This window comes from Dryobates pubescens, chromosome 7, assembly GCF_014839835.1.
Source record: "Dryobates pubescens isolate bDryPub1 chromosome 7, bDryPub1.pri, whole genome shotgun sequence".
NCBI lineage: Eukaryota > Metazoa > Chordata > Aves > Piciformes > Picidae > Dryobates > Dryobates pubescens.
The window spans coordinates 2,681,729-2,701,861 of NC_071618.1; the positions used below are offsets into that span (position 1 = coordinate 2,681,729).

General features: G+C 41.3%; 1 protein-coding gene across 1 annotated transcript; it reads left to right on the plus strand.

Annotated features, from left to right (window-relative positions):
- The first annotated feature begins 1,956 nt into the window (after positions 1 to 1,956).
- Positions 1,957 to 19,760, plus strand: LOC104310023 (interleukin-1 receptor type 1). The gene is made up of 10 exons (XM_054162966.1): positions 1,957 to 2,020; positions 7,313 to 7,556; positions 8,120 to 8,306; positions 9,103 to 9,265; positions 10,783 to 10,848; positions 11,388 to 11,508; positions 16,343 to 16,491; positions 16,790 to 16,933; positions 18,282 to 18,443; positions 18,909 to 19,760. Exons 1-10 carry the CDS (start codon positions 1,957 to 1,959, stop codon positions 19,298 to 19,300), a joined length of 1,692 nt encoding a protein of 563 aa, XP_054018941.1. The 3' UTR covers positions 19,301 to 19,760.
- Positions 19,761 to 20,133: the final 373 nt, after the last annotated feature.

Consider the following 20,133-nt stretch of genomic DNA (forward strand, 5'->3'; position numbering starts at 1 on the left):
AAGTAAGACACAGCAGCCGGAAGTGCCATCTTTGACTATTGTAGAAACTGGTGATCACTTAAAGATCCTTCACAATAGGATGGGGTACTCCTGCTCATTCTTTAGTTTAAATAATTCCATTTGTCCTTCCACAGTGCTGTAAAAACTGTGGTAGGTTGAACAGAAAGAAAGAAGTAAGGGAGATAAAGTGTAAGAACAACTTGCTAGGGGCATGCAACAGGTAGATCCTTCTCCAAACATATTAGGGTGAAGAATCGTACCACAGAGCCCTGATAGTCAATAGATCATTCAGGTATAAAACCCACTATGAGATGGGGTGTGGGTAGGCACAAACGTAGCAAGGGAAAAATGAAAGTTAATTTTTGCATTTTTGTTTATCCTGAAAGAGCATGGATTTCAGTGCTAGTACCCTTTCTAACGACTGACCTTCTGTGGAAGGGTCTGTCTCAAATTGAATACATAGAATAGAATACATAGAATACACCAGGTTGGAAGAGACCTTCAAGATCATCGCATCCAACCCATCAACCAATCCAACCCACCTAATCAACTAAACTCAGTAAAAAAGGCAGTTAAAGGAACAAAATAGACCACATCTGGCTGGTATGTTTTCTTTTGTTGTAAATGTCTCATTTGGGACCAAAGGACCAGAAAGTGATGAATGTTTCTTTTATCCTCCCCAGGAGATCACAAGAAAGCCCAGAACTAAAGACCAGTGAACCTGGTATCTGCAGCAGGCAGCTGAGTAGAAACTGCTTTAAAAAAATTGAGTCAGTGGAAGATAAATTATGCAGGAAAAGAGTCAACAGTGACTTTTGTGAAGAGCAGTCATACCTCTCAGATACTGGAAGTGTGCTAGAGTTGTATGTGTGTATGTGGGCATGCCGGACACAGGAGACACGGTTGGATGCCATCTGATTTAGTTTCCAAAAGGCATTCAGCAGAGGCTCTTGATGAAGCAAATCTGCTGTAATGTATTTATTCTCACATGTGTAAGTAAATAGGTAGAAGAGAAATGCTCTGTTTTTCAGGTGGAGGAAGATAGCTACTGTAGTCCCACACTGTCTTCTGCTCAGTGTATATATGTATTTATCTGGGCAGAGGGAAACTGGTGCAGCAGCAGAATTTGCCAACAATACAAAGCTACTCAGGCTAGAACATAGAGATGTTAATTGCAAAGAGTAGCAGAAGGATGTTGTGATAGTGAATGTCTGGGTAATAAGCATGGAAGAAATTTGTGGTAGATAAGTGTGAAGAAATATTAAAATGAAAATAGTGTGTGCTTGGTTGGACTGGGTTTACCTGATTTTTAACACTCAATGATAAGATCTTGGGATTTTACTGCATAGGCCCATGGAAAATATCAGGTCAGTAGCACTCAAAGAACAAATAGGTTGTTAGAAATTATTAGGAAATTAATAACATGAAAAAGAACAGAAATGTTTTAGTTTATAAATCTGTAGAGCACGTATATTTTGATGATTATATGTAAGTTCTGTTCTCCCCTCCCCACCTCAGAAAGGCTGTAGCATCACTGGAGATAGTACAGGATAAGGGTGGCAAAGATGGTCAGAAATATGAAATCAGATTCCATCTAGGGGATGCTTAGAGTCACTGAGACTGTAGCTTGGGAAAGCAGGAACTGGGGAGGAGTGTGTTAGAGATGTAAAAAATCCCTGGTGCTTGACAAACTGAACATGAAAGGGTCACTTTTCCCCTCTCCGCCCCCCCCCCCCCCCGCCCCCTTTTGGTATGATAATTAGGAGCTGTCTGGTTGAACAAGCAGTTTACAAAATCAGAACAAGCTAAAGAAAATTCCTGTATTTCCTATGTTCTCTATTAGCTTGTGTAATTCCTATATTAACTTGTAACAAATGCGAATTATGACTTTAAATTATGGAAGTTTATACTGGAAACCACTAACCAAAGGTTTTATTTTCACTTCTGCAGGGAAACATGACAGCAAAAATGTTGGTTTTGTGTAATATCACAACAGCACTTCTGTTTTTAATTATTGTAGGTAAGTTCATGGATGGCTATGAAAGGTCTTGTTCTGACACTTTTTTTTTTCACACAAGTAATACTAATTTGTTGTCAAAGTCAAATTTATGTTCTTGCCAATGAATTCTTTTAAACAGTCCTAAGAGCAGGAACCTGTAAGACATACATTGGAACGTGAGGAGAAAATTATTTATTGGAAGGGTTGTCAAGCACTGGCAAAAGCTGCCCAGGGGAGCTGCTCAGTCATGGAGGTATTTAAAAGATGTATAAATGTGGTGCCTAAGGTCATAGTTTAAGACAGGCTGCAAGAATTGGGGCTGTTCATCCTGGAGAAAAGAAGTCTCCAGGGAGACCTTATAGCTATATTTCACTATCTGAGGGGGACTAACAAGAAGGCTGGAGAAGGACTGTTTAGAGGGCTTGTAGTGTTAGGATGAGGGGCAATGGTTTTAAGCTAGAGCAGGGTAGGTTTAGGTTGGACATAAAGCAGCAGCTCTTTACAATGAGAGTTGTGAAAAGCTGGAACAGGTTTCTCAGGGATGTGGTTGAGGCCTCATCCCTGGAGACATTCAAGATCAGACTTGATGTGTCCCTGGGCACCTTGATCTAGTTGGAGTTGTCTGTGCTCACTGCAGAGGGTTTGGACAAAATGACCTCTGAGGGTTCCTTCCAACCCAATGCAATCTGTGAATCTGTGGTTCAGCAGCAGGCTTGGTTAGGTTAATAGTTGGGCTTGATTATCTTATAGGACTTTTCCAGCCTTAAAAATTCTACAATTCTACATTTTGTGTACTGACTTACTACAGAAGCATTTAGTTTGGAAGGGAGCTCTTGAGATCATCTAATCCAGTCTGCCTGACCTTAGTCGCTACTGTTTGGTTTTGCCTTTCAGTCATCAACCAACAATACAATCCATGCTTAAAACTTTTCAGATGATTTGTATGGGTTACTGTCATAATCATAGAACCACAGAATTAAAAAGGTTGGAAAAGACCTCAGAGATCATCCAGTCAAACCTTTACCCAACAGCTCATGACTAACTAAACCATGGCACCAAGTGCTACATCCAATCCTTTTTTGAACACCTCCAGGGACGGTGACTCCACCACCTCCCTGGGCAGCACATTCCAATGGCCAATCTCTCTTTCTGCGAAGAACTTTCTCCTCACCTTGAGCCTAAACTTTCCCTGGCACAGTTTGAGACTGTTTCCTCTTGTTCTGTTGGAGAAGGACATTGAGACACTTGAGGGTGTCCGGGGAGGGGTGGCAAGGCTGGGGAGGGGTCTGGAGCGCAGCCCTGTTGGGGGAGGCAGAGGGAGCTGGGGTTGCTTGGCCTGGAGGTGGGGGGGGCTCGGTGGAGACCTTATTGCTGTCTACAGCTACCTGGGGGGAGGTTGTGGCCGGGTGGGGTTGGTCTCTTCTCCTGGGCTGCCAGTGCCGGAGCAGGAGGACGCAGTCTTGGGCTGCGCCAGGGGAGGCTTGGGCTGGAGGTGAGGAGAAAGCTCTTCCCAGAAAGGGTAATTGGCCATTGGAGTGTGCTGCCCGGGGAGGTGGTGGAGTCACCATCCCTGCAGGTGTTCAGGGGAGGCTTGGATGTGGCACTTGGGGCCATGCTTTAGTTGTCAGGAGGTGTTAGGTATTAGGTTGGACTTGATCTCTGAGGTCTTTTCCAACCTGTTTGATTCTATGATTCTGAAACCAAGCAGATTCTGTGATCCTGTTTTCAAATGCAATAACTAAAAAAACATTAACAACCATGCATCTGGCTACAACTCCCTTCAGGTAGTTGTAGAGAGCAAAAAGGTCTCCCCTGAGCCTTCTCTTCTCCAGGCTAAACAACCCCTGCTCCCTCAGCCTCTCCTCATAGGGCTTGTGCTCGAGGCCTCTCCCCAGCCTCATTGCCCTTCTCTGGACATGTTCAAGAGTCTCAATGTCCTTCTTAAATTGAGGGGCCCAGAACTGGACACAGGACTCAAGGCATGGCCTAACCAGTGCTGAGTACAGGGGCACAAGGACTTCCCTGCTCCTGCTGGCCACGCTATTTCTGATGCAGGCCAGGATGCCATTGGCCTTCTTGGCCGCCTGGGCACACTGCTGGCTCATGTTCAGCCAGCTGTCAATCAGTACCCCCCGGTCCCTTTCTGCCTGGCTGCTCTCCAGCCACTCCAACCCCAGCCCGTAGCACTGCATGGGGTTGTTGTGACCAAAGTGCAGCACCCAGCACTTGGACTTGTTGAATGCCATCCTGTTGGATGCTGCCCATCTTGTCTTTCCACCTGGAATCTTGCAGCAGTGCCATACTGTTAAAAGAAAAATACAATGAATTTCCATTCCAGTCTTCTTAATGCTGTAAAACTACTTGTATTTGTGATTGCTATTTCTTTGCTGTGCTTTGCTACTGAAGGTTTGTTGCATCTACTCATGGCAGGGGGGTTGGAACTAGCTGATCCTTGTGGTCCCTTCCAACCCTCACTGATTCTATGATTCTACTTAGTATAGAAGTTAAAATGGTTTCCTGTTCCCCCTGTCCTGGAGCTTGCAGCTGGGGGATTTAAATCACACTTTCTACAGCTAGTGGGAAAGATGTTGAGATGCTGGAAGGTGGCCAGAGAAGGGCAGCACAGCTGGGGAGGGGTTTGGAGCACAGCCCTGTGAGGAGAGGCTGAGGGAGCTGGGGTTGCTTAGCCTGGAGAAGAGGAGGCTCAGGGGAGACCTTCTTGCTCTCTACAACTCCCTGAAGGGAGGTTGTAGCCAGGTGGGGGTTGGTCTCTTCTGCCAGGCACCCAGCACCAGAACAAGAGGGCACAGTCTCAAGCTGTGCCAGGGGAAGTTTAGGCTGAATCTTAGGAAGAAGTTCTTCATAGAGAGAGAGATTGGCCATTGAATTTCTAGCAAGAGGGGGAAAAATAATGAATTTGCTTAAATTTCTAGTAGGCTATTTGATTGGAAATGATTTGGGTTTGGTTTGATTTAGGTTTTTGTGCCCGTGGACAAGCTGCAGTGCAGGGTTCATCAATCCATTGCACAGTCTGGTTTTTGGCTATTTGAATAACCATACAAAGAGGTGATTAGTTGGCTGCCCATCTGCCCAGTAACATTTTTATCGTCTGTTTAGTTATGCATGCTTTATGGATGGCATTGGGGGAGGGGGTTTTAGAGAAAATGAGACAAGAAATGTGTGGGGAAAAAAAACCCAACAAAACCAAATGAAACAAACAAACAAGCAAAACCCCCAAAACCCACACCAAAAAAAATTCCAAAATTCAAAGAAAAAAGACACTGTTTCAGAATAGTAGCATTTAGGAGCAGCAAAAAAATATCTTATCAGTTCCTGTGACCATAGCATTTCATAACCATCAAAAGTTGTTGTGGGGCAATCAGTACAAATAGATGATCAATTTGATGTTTTGATAAGTAATTTGTAAAAGGTATATAGTGAGGTGGTGAGAGCTGTGAATGATGCAAAATTATCCCTTGCTGGTTAAGGGATGCTCACTGTTTAGAGCTCGTCTGGACATTAAATGGTTGAGTGATAGTGTCGATAAATAAAATCAAATAGTTGTGGAAGGGCATGGAAAGGCAACACACATGTAGCAGAAACACGTGCGTTGTATGTGTGTGGTGTTAGCATGAGGTTAGTTAATAGCCGCTTGGGAAAACTGCTACTTGGACATCTCTGAATGCTTTCTGGAAGCATTAGCTCTTTCCATCAGCAGTGGTCAGAAAAGCAGAATCTTGGGAAAACACTAAGGCAGAAAACTGCAAACTTCATTATGTTACTCTGTGTCCTTTTGGTGAGTGTGCATCAATTGAACTCTGCAATTCTGCTCATTCTGTCTTGGAAAGACTGCATCAGAAGAGGTAGAGAGATGAGTGACAGTGTTGTCCAATATAGGATGTCTTCCATATAAGAAGTCATTAAATGAATGAGGACTCTGAGGTAAAGGAAAGAGACAACTGAGGCAAGATGTGTTGGAATTCTATAGAATTGTGATTGCTGTATGCTAGGCAGATGAGGGAAAGTTTAGTTTGGTGTTTCTTGTAACAAGGAATATGTGATACCCAAAGAAATTGTAAAATTCAGTGAATGGTTTTTCATGCAGAACGTAAGAGGAAAGAACAGGACCCAAAGCAAAGTATTACTCTCCTTTTTATGCCCTACTCTCTTTTTTTACACATTTGCCACTGCTGTTATCAGAGACAAAGTTTTGGGCAGACACATGACTCTATGAGCTGTTCTTGTGTTCTAAGGAAACAGTAATCTGATCATGGTATCCAGAGTTGGTGCCTTTTTGTCACATTGAAGGGGAAAAAAAGGAAATGCCTGGAAAAGAGAAGGATCAGGGGTGACCTCATTGCCCTCTACAACTACCTGAAAGGTGGTTGTAGACAGGAAGGGGTTGGTCTCTTCTCCCAGGCAACCAGCACCAGAACAAGGGGACACAGTCTCAAGCTGTGCCAGGGAAGGTTTAGACTTGAAGTGAGGAAAAAGTTCTTCACTGAGCGAGTCGTTCGTCATTGGAATGTGCTGCCCAGGGAGGTGGTGGAGTCACCGTCCCTGGAGGTGTTCAAGAGGAGATTGGATGTGGCACATGGTGCCATGGTCTAGTCGTGAGGTCTGTTGGGACAGGTTGGACTTGATGATCCTTGGGGTCTCTTCCAACCTTAGTTATACTGTGATACTGTGAAAAGACAGTAAAAAAAAAAGTCATGGTGTTACTCTTTTCCTGTTTGACTCTTGCTGGCTCGGGAGTAAACAAAATGAGCTTATTGGTAAGTGCTTGTAATAATTCCTTTCTAAATGCTCATAAAAGGATGGATGAGTTGCAGTTTCCATGGCAAACTTAGTATTATTGCAACAATGACTTTTATTTCAGTGTCCTCTTAGGACATTTGAGTACTGAAAGCATGGCCTGTCTTGAAGATTGACTACTGTTAGGTAAAGTTAGTGAATAGAGACATTAAATGTGAAATTTGTCTGGGTGTGTCTGTGTACATATGCATGCAACAGACTGGAGCAATACAAGTACTTTGGTAATTTGGCTTCTGAACTAAAAAACTACAAATGACAGCCTGCTGCAAATGAAGAGATTCTACTGAGTATAGGTTGCATTCAAGAAACCATGTAGTGGCATAACTGCATCTGTACTTAAAACTGTAAAGAAAATGGGTTATAAATATATTTTTAGTAGATCACTTGAGAACAGAGGTAAAAACTCCAATGAACTATTAAAATGTAATCAAGAAGTGAGCTTGGTATATCCTTTTACAGCATTTGAGCTTCTCTTTAATGTTTATCTCTTTTGTCTAGAAAAATGTGAAGCCTATGATGTGATGTTGAGGGAAAGTCTTGTGCCTGATGGGCAGCCTCTGGCTATTACATGTTCAGTGGAGAAGACCTTCAAAAATGGAGACTACAACTTAACATGGTATAAAGTTGGTAACCAGACAGCTGTGCCTAGAGACAAACTTTCTAGAATTCATCAGCAGAAGAATTTAATTTGGTTTCTTCCTGCAATGTTAGAAGATTCTGGAGATTATGAATGTGTCATAAGGTGAAAGTTGAAAAAATTTATGTTGCTACAGAAATGAATTCCAGTGGGAAAAACTTTTATAAAGCAAGTAGAATTTTGGGGGTAAGAGAAGTAAATGAAGATGGGAGAGTGTGTTCACAAAACTGTGCAAGCTGCGCCAGGGGAAGTTTAGGCTGGAGGTGAGGAGAAAGTTCTTCACTGAGAGAGTCATTGGTCATTGGGATGTGCTGCCCAGGGAGGTGGTGGAGTCACCATCCCTGGAGGTGTTCAAGAGGGGATTGGACGTGGCACTTGGTGCCATGGTCTAGTCATGAGGTCTGTGGTGACAGGTTGGACTCGATGATCTTTGAGGTCTCTTCCAACCTTAGTGATACTGTGGTACTGTAACTAAGCTGAAATTGTGAAAAGTAAGTCTATTTTGGGGTTCTTTTTTTTCTTTCTTTCTTTCTTTTTTTTTTTTTCCTAGTAGGCAAAAGGAAACATACTAGAGAAACAAAACTTCTTCTCCTAAAATGAATGCAATATATTTTTCAGTTGGAAAATATGCCAAATAGGTTAATTTAATTATGTTATATTAATTGCAGGAATCTTACAGGCATCAGGAAACTGCGTACAAAAGTAACAGTCTTTGAGAGGATCGATGGTTTATGCTTAAATGAAAAATTTGCTGTAGCAGAGGTAATATTCACATCATCATCTGCAAGGGTTGTGTGTCCCCACTTGGATTTTTTCAGGAATGGGAAGCATATTCAGCCTGTTCAGTGGTATAAGGTGAGAATACTGTGCTCTGTACTGTTACAACTCCATTACTTAAAGTAATCATTGATGTTTGTGAACTGTAGGAGGAAAACTAAGGCTTTGTTGTAAATGAGAGAAAAATGCTTTTACAATAAATTGGAAGATGATTTAAGACTTCTTATCTTTTAAAAGTGCATACAGATGTTTTGATTAGTGGTATAGAAATCTAGCTTCAATGTAGGAAAGATGTTGATGCATGTATCCACCAGGTGGCATCTCCTTACCTGCTAGAGGCATGCTGCTGCGTATTTCTTCTGTGCAAAAGCACTTCGTATGGCGTTTGTAGGAGATGACGTATCCGTGGCACGCTCAACATTAATTAATTAATAAACACCACGTTGTGTTGTTCATACTTATTTATTATCATATTCTTTGTAAGAATGTAGTGTCTTCTGCAGCATTCCTGCCTCATGGCCATGCAGTCCATATGGTACCAAGAGTATTTAAATAATTATTAATAGATTCTTCATAAATGAATATTTTTATGAATCTTGACACTTGCATTTCAATTTCTTATTGAAAATGTCTACTTCATTTTCTAATATTGAAAGTTGTTTTCTATAGGAAATATACTGGAGTGTCTTTGAATTTAAAGAGCCAAAATAATGTATATTTTGCTCTTTATCCCGCTTCTCTCTTGATTCTTCAGCCTTGGCAAAGCATCCATTCTTATGCTGTATAATCTGTTGAACATTCAGATTGCATTAAAGAGAGACAAACTGTGGAGAGAGAGTGGTATGAATTAACAGAGTTCTCTGCACATATTTAGGAGTGCCAGCTGCTGGAAGGGAAGAGGTTTGCCTTCTCAAACAGTGATCTTATAATTTCCAATGTGACTGTACATGATCGAGGAAACTATACCTGTGAAACAACATATACCTACAATGGAAAACAATACAACATTTCACGAGATGTCATTCTGACTGTAGAAGGTAAGCAGGTAATTTCACTGTGTTTGTGTTCATAACAGGGACTCTAAATTTCTGTGCAGGTTTCTAAAGGTAAAAGCTAAAAGACCCAATTTGAGGATATGCATGCTAAGGGCTCCTAGCTTTTACCTAAATATATAAGGGGAAGAAATACTGACTGAGAGGTTATATATATATTTTTCTTTTTTCTGTTGTTGCTGCTGTGTTGAAGATTCATTCTCCTGTTCAAAGTTGCAGAATGTCAAAGGCCTGCTGCCCAGACCATCTACCAAGGTCCCTAAAGAGGTGGCCTGTAAGGCTTGATAGACACAATTACCTTCTGCTTTAGCTGCACCCTCTGTACTGCCTGTCCTGCTTTCTTCTGTTTTGCATGGTCCTCTTGATGCAATAACAGTGATCTAACCAAGTCCAAGTTATTGCAGTATCTTGACTCTTTGTGTCTAATATGACTCCTTCAAACTTCTTTCTCTTCTATTTTTGGTTTTAATCTCCTTAGTACAAGAACTGCTGATCTCTGTTATTCCATGTCTAACTCAGTGGAGTCTGATTTATGTTGGGGGGCTACTAGCACAACCAAAACAAAAGAGAAGACCTAGCTGTAAAACTCGAACGCCTTTGCTAGCACAGCATTATGAGGTTGATACTGGATCACTGAAAAAGCTGTGCTGTATTGAGGTATGAAATACCAATAACGCTTTTACATTCCAGGTGATAAAGGATGTTTTCAGCTTTACTAATAGATTACATTACCATTTAATGGTCTTTTTTGTGTGCTTGCCTGTTTTGCCTGTGTGTGTACATGTATCTCAGGACTGTGTATCATATTGATTAAATGTTGTATGTATATGACATGGATAAGCAAAATATGAGGACCATAAGATCAGATCAGGTTAAATGGCCATAGCTGTACTGAGATATTTCTAGTCTAGACATCTAGATCTCTCTCTACTCTCCCTTTGTAGCCAGTAGGAAGAAATAGGCTCTCCTGTGTGTCGTATATCTAGTCCTAATGTAAACGTGAAAGGTGCCACTGGTGTTGTACTTCCTTATGGATAGTGTTGTGGGAAGAATTGTAGGGCCTTGAACTAGAGTACAGGAAATTATATTTCCCTTTTACAGTAGTAAGAGCCTGAAATACATTAATTGTACTCTGAAAGTATTAGGCTCCAGTTTATACATCTGAGCTGCTGGGTGACAGGTTATCCAGACTGGAGAGGGTATATTTACCCATGTCCTTCTCAGCACCTGTGCATGCAATATTAAAAGATTTTTATGCCGTGGGACAGCCAGGCCACAGCAAGTGTGTGGAAATTTTGAAACCGGTGGGGAGAAGGAGAGTTTAGTTTTAAGTCAGAAGCTATGACTGTCTGAGATATGACACTTTCAGTACTGAGTGATGTCTTTTATAAAATTACTGACAACCTTGCCCACAGTACAGGGGTTTTCAGGTTGTACTTGGGTTACAGAACATAGAACAGGCTGGTGTGTTTTCTGAAAAGCACTTTCTTTCTTTTGATTAGTGAACCCACCGAAAAAGCCACCAGAAATATCTTATCCAAGAAACAACTCCATTGAAGTGGAACTTGGTGAGCATTTTTCTTTATAAAAATACGATTTTGTACCCTAGTGAGAATTTATACTTGCAGCGTGCCATATTCTGTATTTTTCCCCCCAAAAAACCTAGTTCAGTGATCAGCTCAATTGCTCTATGTTGATCTCAAGGAGTGTTGGAGAATGAGAGAGGGAAAGAAACAAGATATGTTGCTTACAAAGTCCTAGGGAAATTTCTGTGGTGGGAAGAAAATGGTAGGGAACTCAAGTGATTCTCTGTCACATATGTTGCTTTCCGTTCTGAAAAGAGATTTCCATTCTGAAAGAGATTCTGAGAATAGATCCATCTTTGAATCTGCAGGGAAAGTGATGCTCCAGACAGAAGCGCCTTCCGTCCTACCAGTATCTTTCCAAAACTGCAGATCACTCTGTACATAGACCCTTTGTTAAAATAGTTTTTCTGAAAGGTTGTGGGACCATCCTTATCTAGTCTGTGTAGGAGTTTTTGAACAGAACTTTATAAACTTTAATTATAGTATGGAAAATAACTTTTCACTTTAACACGATTTTTTAGGCTCACAGGTTACAGTGGATTGCAATACAACAGGTGCTGATGGGTTTAATGTGTTTTGGACATGCCATGGTATGTGTACTAATGGATTTTCTATGAACAGAATTTTTGAAAGTCCTTATGAGTAAGTATGCTTTCACATTAGAAAATACCATTTTGGCAACCAAAGTGAGACTTTGGCATTAAAATGTTTAATATTTAATGTTTTTTACTTGCTTAAATGGCTTTCCTTTTAAAAATTGTTAACACTTGCCTCCTATTCACTTTCTGCTTTGAAGTAGAAACTTTGAACATAGTAGGCACGTGGACTTAACATGTGGTTGTACTCTTTATGATCATTGTAAAAAACCTATCTTCATTTCCAAGCTTTGGAAAAAGTGTTTTGTAGAATTGCAACCTCATAATTGTCAGGTTCTACTGAGCATGAGCAGGCTTTGGCCTAGTAGAGACCCCTTTCAGTTGCATCAAGCATGCCCAGGTACATGATCTTCAAACTGTCTCTTCTGCATTTTCCTTTCCCTTCAAATCTGCCTCTCTAAAAGGTTGTAAGAGATCAGACTTGTGAGAAGATGTAAGAGGTCAGAAGAAATTGATACTTCAATGTTTAAGAGCCTTGAGTTGGAGAAATGTCACTGAAGAGCTAATGGAAGATGTTGTTGAGGACGTTTGTACTGAAGCTTAGTGCAGGGAGAAAAGTGAGACAAATTTCCAATTGTGAATTAGGCTTTGGGAGGAAAATGGACTTGTACTGAGCAAAGCATGAGAAGGGCAACTGGGAAATAAGCTTAGAGTGAAAAGCAGGTTACATAGAGTTCAACAAGAAGAAATTAGACTTGAAAAAGCAACTAAAATTGGAGTGGAAGGTAATCTGAAAATTTTTTAGGTATAATGGGTTGGGAATTAAAAATTGCAGGTTTTTTGTCAGCCCTTATTTCATGCTGGTACACTGAAGAAAAAATTGAATTATTTTGGTAAATTTTCAAGTACTATCTATGACTGAGAAACTGATAAAGAAATGAGAATTATTATCTTCAAAGAAAGAATGTAGTTGTAAGAAGTAAGTCCTTATCATAAAACAAAGAGAGAAATAAAATGCAGACTTAAGTGCTCACCAAGAGAAAAATTTATGCAAAAATAATATATTGTACTGCCATAAAAAAAAATAATCATAGAATCAGTAAGGCTGGAAAAGACCTTTAAAATCATTGAGTCCAACCATAACCCAGCTACCATGAACAATAAACCATGTCCTGAAGCACCACATCTACATGCTTCTTGAACACCTCCAAGAGTGATGACTCTCTCACCTCACCACTCTCTCATTAAAGAATTTTTTTCCTCATGGTCAATCTGAACCTCCCCTGGTACAACTTAAGACCATGTCTTCTCATCCTATCACTAGTTACTTAGGAGAAGAGACCAGCACCAGTGTCCCTGCAACCTCCTTTCAGGTGGTTGTAGAGAGCAGTAAGATCTCCCCTTAGCTTTCTCTTCTCCAGACTAAACAACCCCAGCTCCCTTAGCTGTTCCTCATATGATACGCACTCCAAACCCCTCCCCAGCCTCATTGCTCTTCTCTAGATGTGTCCAGGACCTCAATAGCTTTCCTATACTGTGGTACCCAGAATTGAACATAGTACTCAAAATGTGGCCTCACCAGGGCCTAGTACAGCGGCAATCACTTCCCTGCTTTTACTGGGCACACTGTTTTTGATACAGGCCAGAATCTCGTTGCCCTTTTTGGCCACCTGGGTCCACTGCTGGCTTATATCCTAGATCCTTTTTCACTGGGTCGCTTTCCAGCCACTCTTCCCCAAGCCCTGTAGCATTGCTTGGGGTTATTGTGACCAAAGTGCAGGACCTGGCACTTGGTTTTGTTAAACCTCATCACCATAAACAGCTGGGCCATAATGCAGAAGCAGACTGGAATGGTATCATAAAAGCAATGTTATTGTTTATATTTACTAGCATTTAAGTACTTTGCAACCATTAGTAGTGCAGGTTAGTGAAGTTGGTTCATTCATTCCCTGTTACAATGTTCAAATATAAGTTTTTGCTAGGAAATGTTGTGTGTGGTCTGACATATGTCCTTTATGTTATATTTCAAGCTTTTGTTTTGCATTTTAAGCGGTACTTAGAATATGTTTTCAGGAAAGAGTAGTGCTTGGCTAAGTAGAGTAGTTAGTTCACTTTGCATTGAGATCTGCTCTTAAAAAGGTAGTGGCATCCCTCCGTTTGCTGGTGGTTAAAGTGTTTAGTTAACACATCAGTCACATCACGATACACATGACTAACCAAGTGTGCAACATAAAGAGCATTTTTGTGCTCTTGTGTTAGGTGTGTGGGATGTTCTGTGTCTCTTTACGGTGCGTGTCTGTTTATGATGCAGCCTGACACTTCAGCTGTTGTAAGTCTGTTCTGATCCGTTAGGTGAAGCATCAGTTTAGATTCCATTCCTTCTGTGAGTTATAGAATCAAAGAATTATAGAATTGTTTAGATTGGAAAAGACCTCTAAGATCAAGTCCAACCATCAATCTAACACCATCATTAAACCACATCCCAAAGTGTCATGTCCTCATGTTTCTTGAACGCTTCCAGGAATAATCACTCCATCATTTCCTTGGACAACCTATCCCAGTGCCTGACCATTCCATAAAGAAATTTTTCCTGATATCCAATCTAAACCTCTACTGGCATAATTTCAGGCCATTTCTTCTTATTCTATCACCTGACACTAGGGAGAAGAGACTGACACACACCTCATTTCAGCCTCCTATGAGGTAGTTGCAGAGAGTAATATGAGGTGTCCCTTCAGCTTTCTCCTCCAGACTAAACAATCTATGTTCCTTCAGCTGCTCCCCATAGGAATTGCTCTCTAGACCCTTTATCAGCCTTGTTGCCAGCCTTCTCTGGACACACTGCAGCAACTCAATGTCCTTCCTGATGCGAGTGGCTCAAAACTGAACAGTATTTGAGGTATGGCCTCACCAGTGCCAAGTACAGCAGCACAGTCACTTCCCTACTACTGTTGGCCACACTATTCCTGATACAGGACAGGATACTCTTGGCCTTTTTTTGCAGCCTGAGCACACTGCTGGCTCATGTCCTCTTGCCTGTCAACCAGCACCCCAAGGTCCTTTTCTGATGGGCAACTTTCCAACCGCTGTGTACAGCCTGTAGTGGTGCATAGATATTTTTTGGCCCAAGTGAAAGACCTGACACTTGGTTTTGTTAAACGTCATATAAAGCCCAGAGAGTGGTGGTGAATGGTGCCACATCCAGCTGGCAGCCAGTCACTAGTGGTGTGCCCCAGGGATCAGTGCTGGGCCCCATGCTCTTTAACATCTTTATTGATGATCTGGATGAGGGCATTGAGTCCATCATCAGTAAATTTGCTGACAACACCAAGCTGGGGGCAGGAGTTGATCTGCTGGAGGGTAGAGAGGCTCTGCAGAGGGACCTCGACAGGCTGGGCAGATGGGCAGAGTCCAACGGCATGAGATTGAACACAACCAAGTGCTGGGTGCTGCACATTGGCCACAGCAACCCCATGCAGAGCTACAGGCTGGGGTCAGAGTGGCTGGAGAGCGGCCAGGCAGAGAGGGACCTGGGGGTGCTGGTTGATGGTAGACTGAACATGAGCCTGCAGTGTGCCCAGGCAGCCAGGAGGGCCAATGGCCTCCTGGCCTGCATCAGGAACAGTGTGGCCAGCAGGAACAGGGAGGTCACTCTGCCCCTGTACTCAGCACTGGTTAGGCCATACCTTGAATACTGTGTCCAGTTCTGGGCCCCTCAGTTTAGGAAGGATGCTGACTTGCTGGAACGAGTCCAGAGAAGGGCAACAAAGTTGGTGAGGGGTTTGGAACACAAGCCCTATGAGGAGAGTCTGAGGGAGCTGGGGTTACTTAGCCTGGAGAAGAGGGAGACTCAGGGGTGACCTTATTGCTGTCTACAATTACCTGAAGGGGGGTTGTAGTCAGGCAGAGGTTGGTCTTTTTTCCCAGGCAACCAGTACCAGAACAAGAGAACACTGTCTCAGGCTGCACCAGGGGAGGTTTAGGCTGGAGGTTAGGAGGAAGTTTTACATAGAGAGAGTGATTGCCCACTGGAATGGGCTGCCTGAGGAGGTGGTGGAGTCACTATCACTGGAGGTGTTCAGGAGGAGACTTGATAGGGTGCTTGGTTGCATGGTTTAGTTGGTTGGATGGTGTTGGATGATAGGTTGGACGTGATGATCTTGAAGTTCTCTCCCAACCTGGTCTGGTCTGGTCTATTCTATTCTATTCTATTTGACCTTAGCCTGTCCAGATTCCTTTGCAGAGCAGATCAACACTCCCACACAATTTAGTGCAGTCTGTGAACTTACTAAGGGTGTACTCAATCCCCCTGTCCAGATCATTGATAAAGGTATTAAAGAGAACTCACCCCAATATTGAGCCCTGGGGAATGTCATTAGTGACTGGCCACCAACTGGATTTAACTCTAGCTGATGTCTGCTGCAGGTTACCACATGTGATGTCCTCCGTGTCCCAGAGCTATTTACTGTGAGATGCTACCCTTGTGCCAGGGCCTCTTTCTGTGTAATATTGCACTGTGAGGTTTCTCTCTCTCTTTCCATCTCCCACCTACTCTTAGAGGGGCTGGGAAGCTTGTGACAGGGGTTTGCTTAGATTTGTATGTTGTATTTTTGTACTTAAGCCTATACAACAAGTTATGACAACAGCTGTGTCTCCCCCCAAAATAAGATAATATCTTGATGTTTTCCATGTCTAATCTACAGATCAGTAAGAGACCTGAATGTTTGGTTTTCCTTCATAAAATAATTTGCTCATCTGTTCTGAAGAGTGGTTGACATTTGCAGATAGAAACCACCATTGCCATGCTGCAGCTGTAGGTGATGAAGCCATTCCAGGGAGGGCTGTGGTTTTATGGCTCTATGTGTTGCCTTTTTGGATAGGGATGGAAGTTCTTATGATGGACGCCCTATGTATTCTGCGAGGCTAATAATTTCAGAAGTGAATAGTGATGATTTTGAATACCCCTTTGTCTGTCAAGCTTCAAATGCCTTCGGACAGGTCACATCTTACATTATACTAAAACGCAGAGGTAAGAAATGCTGTTGTTTTTCAGGCCTGTGTTTGATTTGATATACCCAGAAGGGACTTTGATAGCAAATGCTCGTATATTGTGTTGATAGAAGACAGATGGATTATATTTAGCAATGTGCATGCATGTACCTGTTCACAGGGAAGGAGTCACTGTAGTAGTGCATTTGTGATTGTAAGAGAATGGGTAGGTGGAAGTGAAAATTACGATACTCAAAATTTGTGTTGCCTATTTGTGAAAGATCAGACATGGACAAATTCAACACTGAAGAACCCACTCTTCTTCTATTTTTGTGCAGTTCCTGATATACAAAGATGGCTGACTGGAGGCCTTGTCTCTTTGTTAACGTTAACATTTATTACTTTAATAATCTACAAGATTTTCAAGATTGACTTGGTGCTGTGGTACCGGGATTCTGTATGTGCTTCTGCAAGTAAGGAAGGTATGTGAGTGTGACCAGAGACATTAGTGTAACTAGCTTATTGATTTTTAAATGTTTTTTTCAGTTGCCATTAATTCTAAGCAATAATGTGAATGATCAGTACACTGTGTGGGGGATTTTTCCAGATGTGTACAAAGACATTGAGGAAGAGGATTTTTTTCAGATGTAGTGGTGAAATAGTTGAGGCAATAAACATTGCATGATATGCAGGCAGCCATGGTGAGATAGGTCAGAAAGAACAACAGGTTATCCCCAAATTATCATCATGCTTGCTTTTCTGTGGTGTCTTTACATGTAGATTTATGGTCACTCTGATGATGGTCAATAGGTGTCAGCAGAGCTACATCCTGTAAACTGTTTAAAGATGTGCTTTAAATATTTGCATTCAAAATCTGATTCTCATTTTCTTGGAGATTAATTAAGTTGGTTTTCTTCTTGTGTTCTTCAACTTTTCTCTTTTACCCAATGCTTTCCTTCTAAATCCTGTTATGATGTTTATGTGCCAAAGAGAAAAAACACTAATAATTTTCTGTTCTGTGATTCTTCTTATGTGTTTTGATTGCCGTAGTGTAGACAAATATATTGGACAGGTGTGAAAAAATTCAATTACATGCAATATTGCAGGTATTTTGCTTGGCAGTGCTCAGAATTACGCTGTCTGAAGTTCCCCATAGCTTGAAAGTAAGTCAGTTACATGCATTGAGGTACTTAATGTCTCCTTATGGCTGTTCTAAATGTTTTCACAGGAAACTAATTTTAACTTCTGCTTAAAAGTTCCATTTTCCCAGAACACTTCAATAGAGTTCTAACAACAACAAAATAAAACCAACAACCCCCCCCAAACCAAATTAAGAAACACCAGTCCCAACCAAAGAACAAAAAACAAGTAATCAAAGAAACTGTTTCATAGCTTGTTGAGTCAAATCTGATCTTGGCTTCGCTTCTTCATTTGTGTTTGTTATACAGTTTTATCTCTCAAAACAACACTTGCCTTCTGCTCTTTTCTTCTGCTTGCCTTTCCCCCATAAAATGATTGCAAGAACTAGCATTTGTCACCCTCCCTTGTGGTTGATCAGAAGCAGAGTTAAGTTTGTTTCAGGACAGGTGGTGAAAAGACCGCAGTGAGAGGACACTTTGTTAGTGTCCTGGCAACTCTAGGGCTGGGGGCTCCTTCCTGCAGGTCCCAGGACCTGCATCCATCTTTCGATTTGCAGAGAGATTTTCTATTTTAACACTGTTCTGTCAGGTGAATCAACACCCTCATTATTTTTACACAATCCAAACTGAAACCTTGCAATAAAGGCATGTTGCTGATTTTTAGTTTAATACAAACATTTGTTTGTTTTAGATGGGAAAGTCTATGATGCCTATGTCCTGTCCCCCAAAAGCAGAGGAGGCAGAAGCTTCTATCGTCTGGAAACATTTGTTCATAGAATACTCCCTGATGTTTTAGAGCAGCAGTGTGGATATAATCTCTTTATATTAGGAAGGAATGATTTACCAGGAGAAGGTATGTTTTAAATGATGGAGTTAATAGATTGTCTTTTGACACATTTTTCTTGGGTTAGAAGATAATATAATACAATTTTAAGAAGCCTATTTCTGGTAAAGAAAATCAATTTGTTTATTTTAATGGATACTTCTTTCCATTTGTCCAATAGATAATGGTTGGTTGGTTGGTTTGCTTTGTTTCTTACTGAAAATTCTGTTCTGACATTATGAGGGTCTGCATTTTCTTTTTAGAGATGAACACATGAGGATTCAGCAGCATTAATAATACTGTTGAGGTTTTTTTGAATGATATTTGCTCTTGGGGACTGAAGAAAACAACTCTTATCAGGAATTTTGTGCAGTGGATCATGAATGACAGTATGGAGATGTTAAACCACTCTGAGCTAGCCACTGCTCCCTATATATGCAATTTTAAAGTTTTAAAATGTCTATAGAGACTTTGATTATTTTTTTTTTCTTGCAGCTGTGGTCAGTGTTGCTGAGGAAACCCTTAAGCAAAGCAGAAGACTGATGATTATTTTGGGGTCGGAAACCTCTTGTTGTTGCCTGTTAGAAGACACCTCTGAACAGCAACTAGCAGTGTATAATGCTCTCATCTGTGATGGGATTCAAGTGATTCTTATAGAAATGGATGAAATACAAGACTACACAAGTCTGCCAGAATCAATCAGATACATTAAGGAAAAACATGGAGCTATCCAGTGGAAAGGGGAATTCTCAGAGAAATCTTGTTCAGCAAATACAAGATTCTGGAAGAATGTGCGCTATCGAATGCCATCTAGGAAAAAAGCATCTTATTCTGAAGTGCATCTGCTGCCCCTAACTTTGAACAATTCTGCAGCAAAGGGAAGTTGAGAGGCTCTTAATAAAACACTGAGGAGGTAATTCTGAAATGTGGGGTTTTCACACATATTCTTTATATGACAAGGAGTGTAATTTATTTATTAAAGGAGTGAACACTACCCATCCCTTCCCCGTGTTACACACTAAAAGAAAAACTCAGTACGACTTTATTTCTCTTCTGGGTTTTGAATAGTAATGCAGTTTGCTGTGTTAGTTTCACACAGATATGAGAAGTAAACGTGGCTGATGGTGGTAGACTACATTTATGTGGACCACAACCATTTAATAGTATCGCTGATGAAGCTTCTTAAAGGGGTTGTGGAAATACATGACGTAGCAGGTGTATTTGAAACGCCTCACAACACTAAATGTGTTTCAGTTCAACAGTTGGTACTAAAAGTGTTTATAGAATGGACACATGGAGTGGGATCCATGGCTTTTTACTACACTTGTTGAATAATTTTGTGATATCTGGTCTGGGGTGTTTCTAAACTGAATCTTTTGAAATGGATGGGAAACTGAAAATATTTCGGATGACTTGCAAGCTGGAAGCTTTCAGCTTTGTAAACTGTGCTGCTACTTTGGAAGAGAGATGTTCTCATTCGGTGTCTCAGCTGTGCATCGAAGTTCAAGCATCAAAGTTCACTGAGAATTTATCAAATAACTGCTGGGACTGGATATCCTGAAGAGAGCAGGAAATGGCCAGTTCTGAAACCTGACCCAGTGCTAATGGCAAGAAATAATATTTTGTCTACTTGTGAACAAGAAAATTGGAGGCTTAAGCTGCCTGGAGGTAGTTTGGTATTCTGGAGCCAAGGTCATTGTTTTGTGTGTATCACCATGAG

Coding starts and splice junctions, on each gene's coding strand:
- LOC104310023 (XM_054162966.1), top strand. CDS start 1,957: ATGACAGCAAAAATGTTGGTTTTGTGTAATATCACAACAGCACTTCTG. Junction 11,509..16,342: donor ATTTTTGAAAGTCCTTATGA/GTAAGTATGCTT, acceptor CTTTTTGGATAG/GGATGGAAGTTCTTATGATG. Junction 16,934..18,281: donor TGCTTCTGCAAGTAAGGAAG/GTATGTGAGTGT, acceptor TGTTTGTTTTAG/ATGGGAAAGTCTATGATGCC.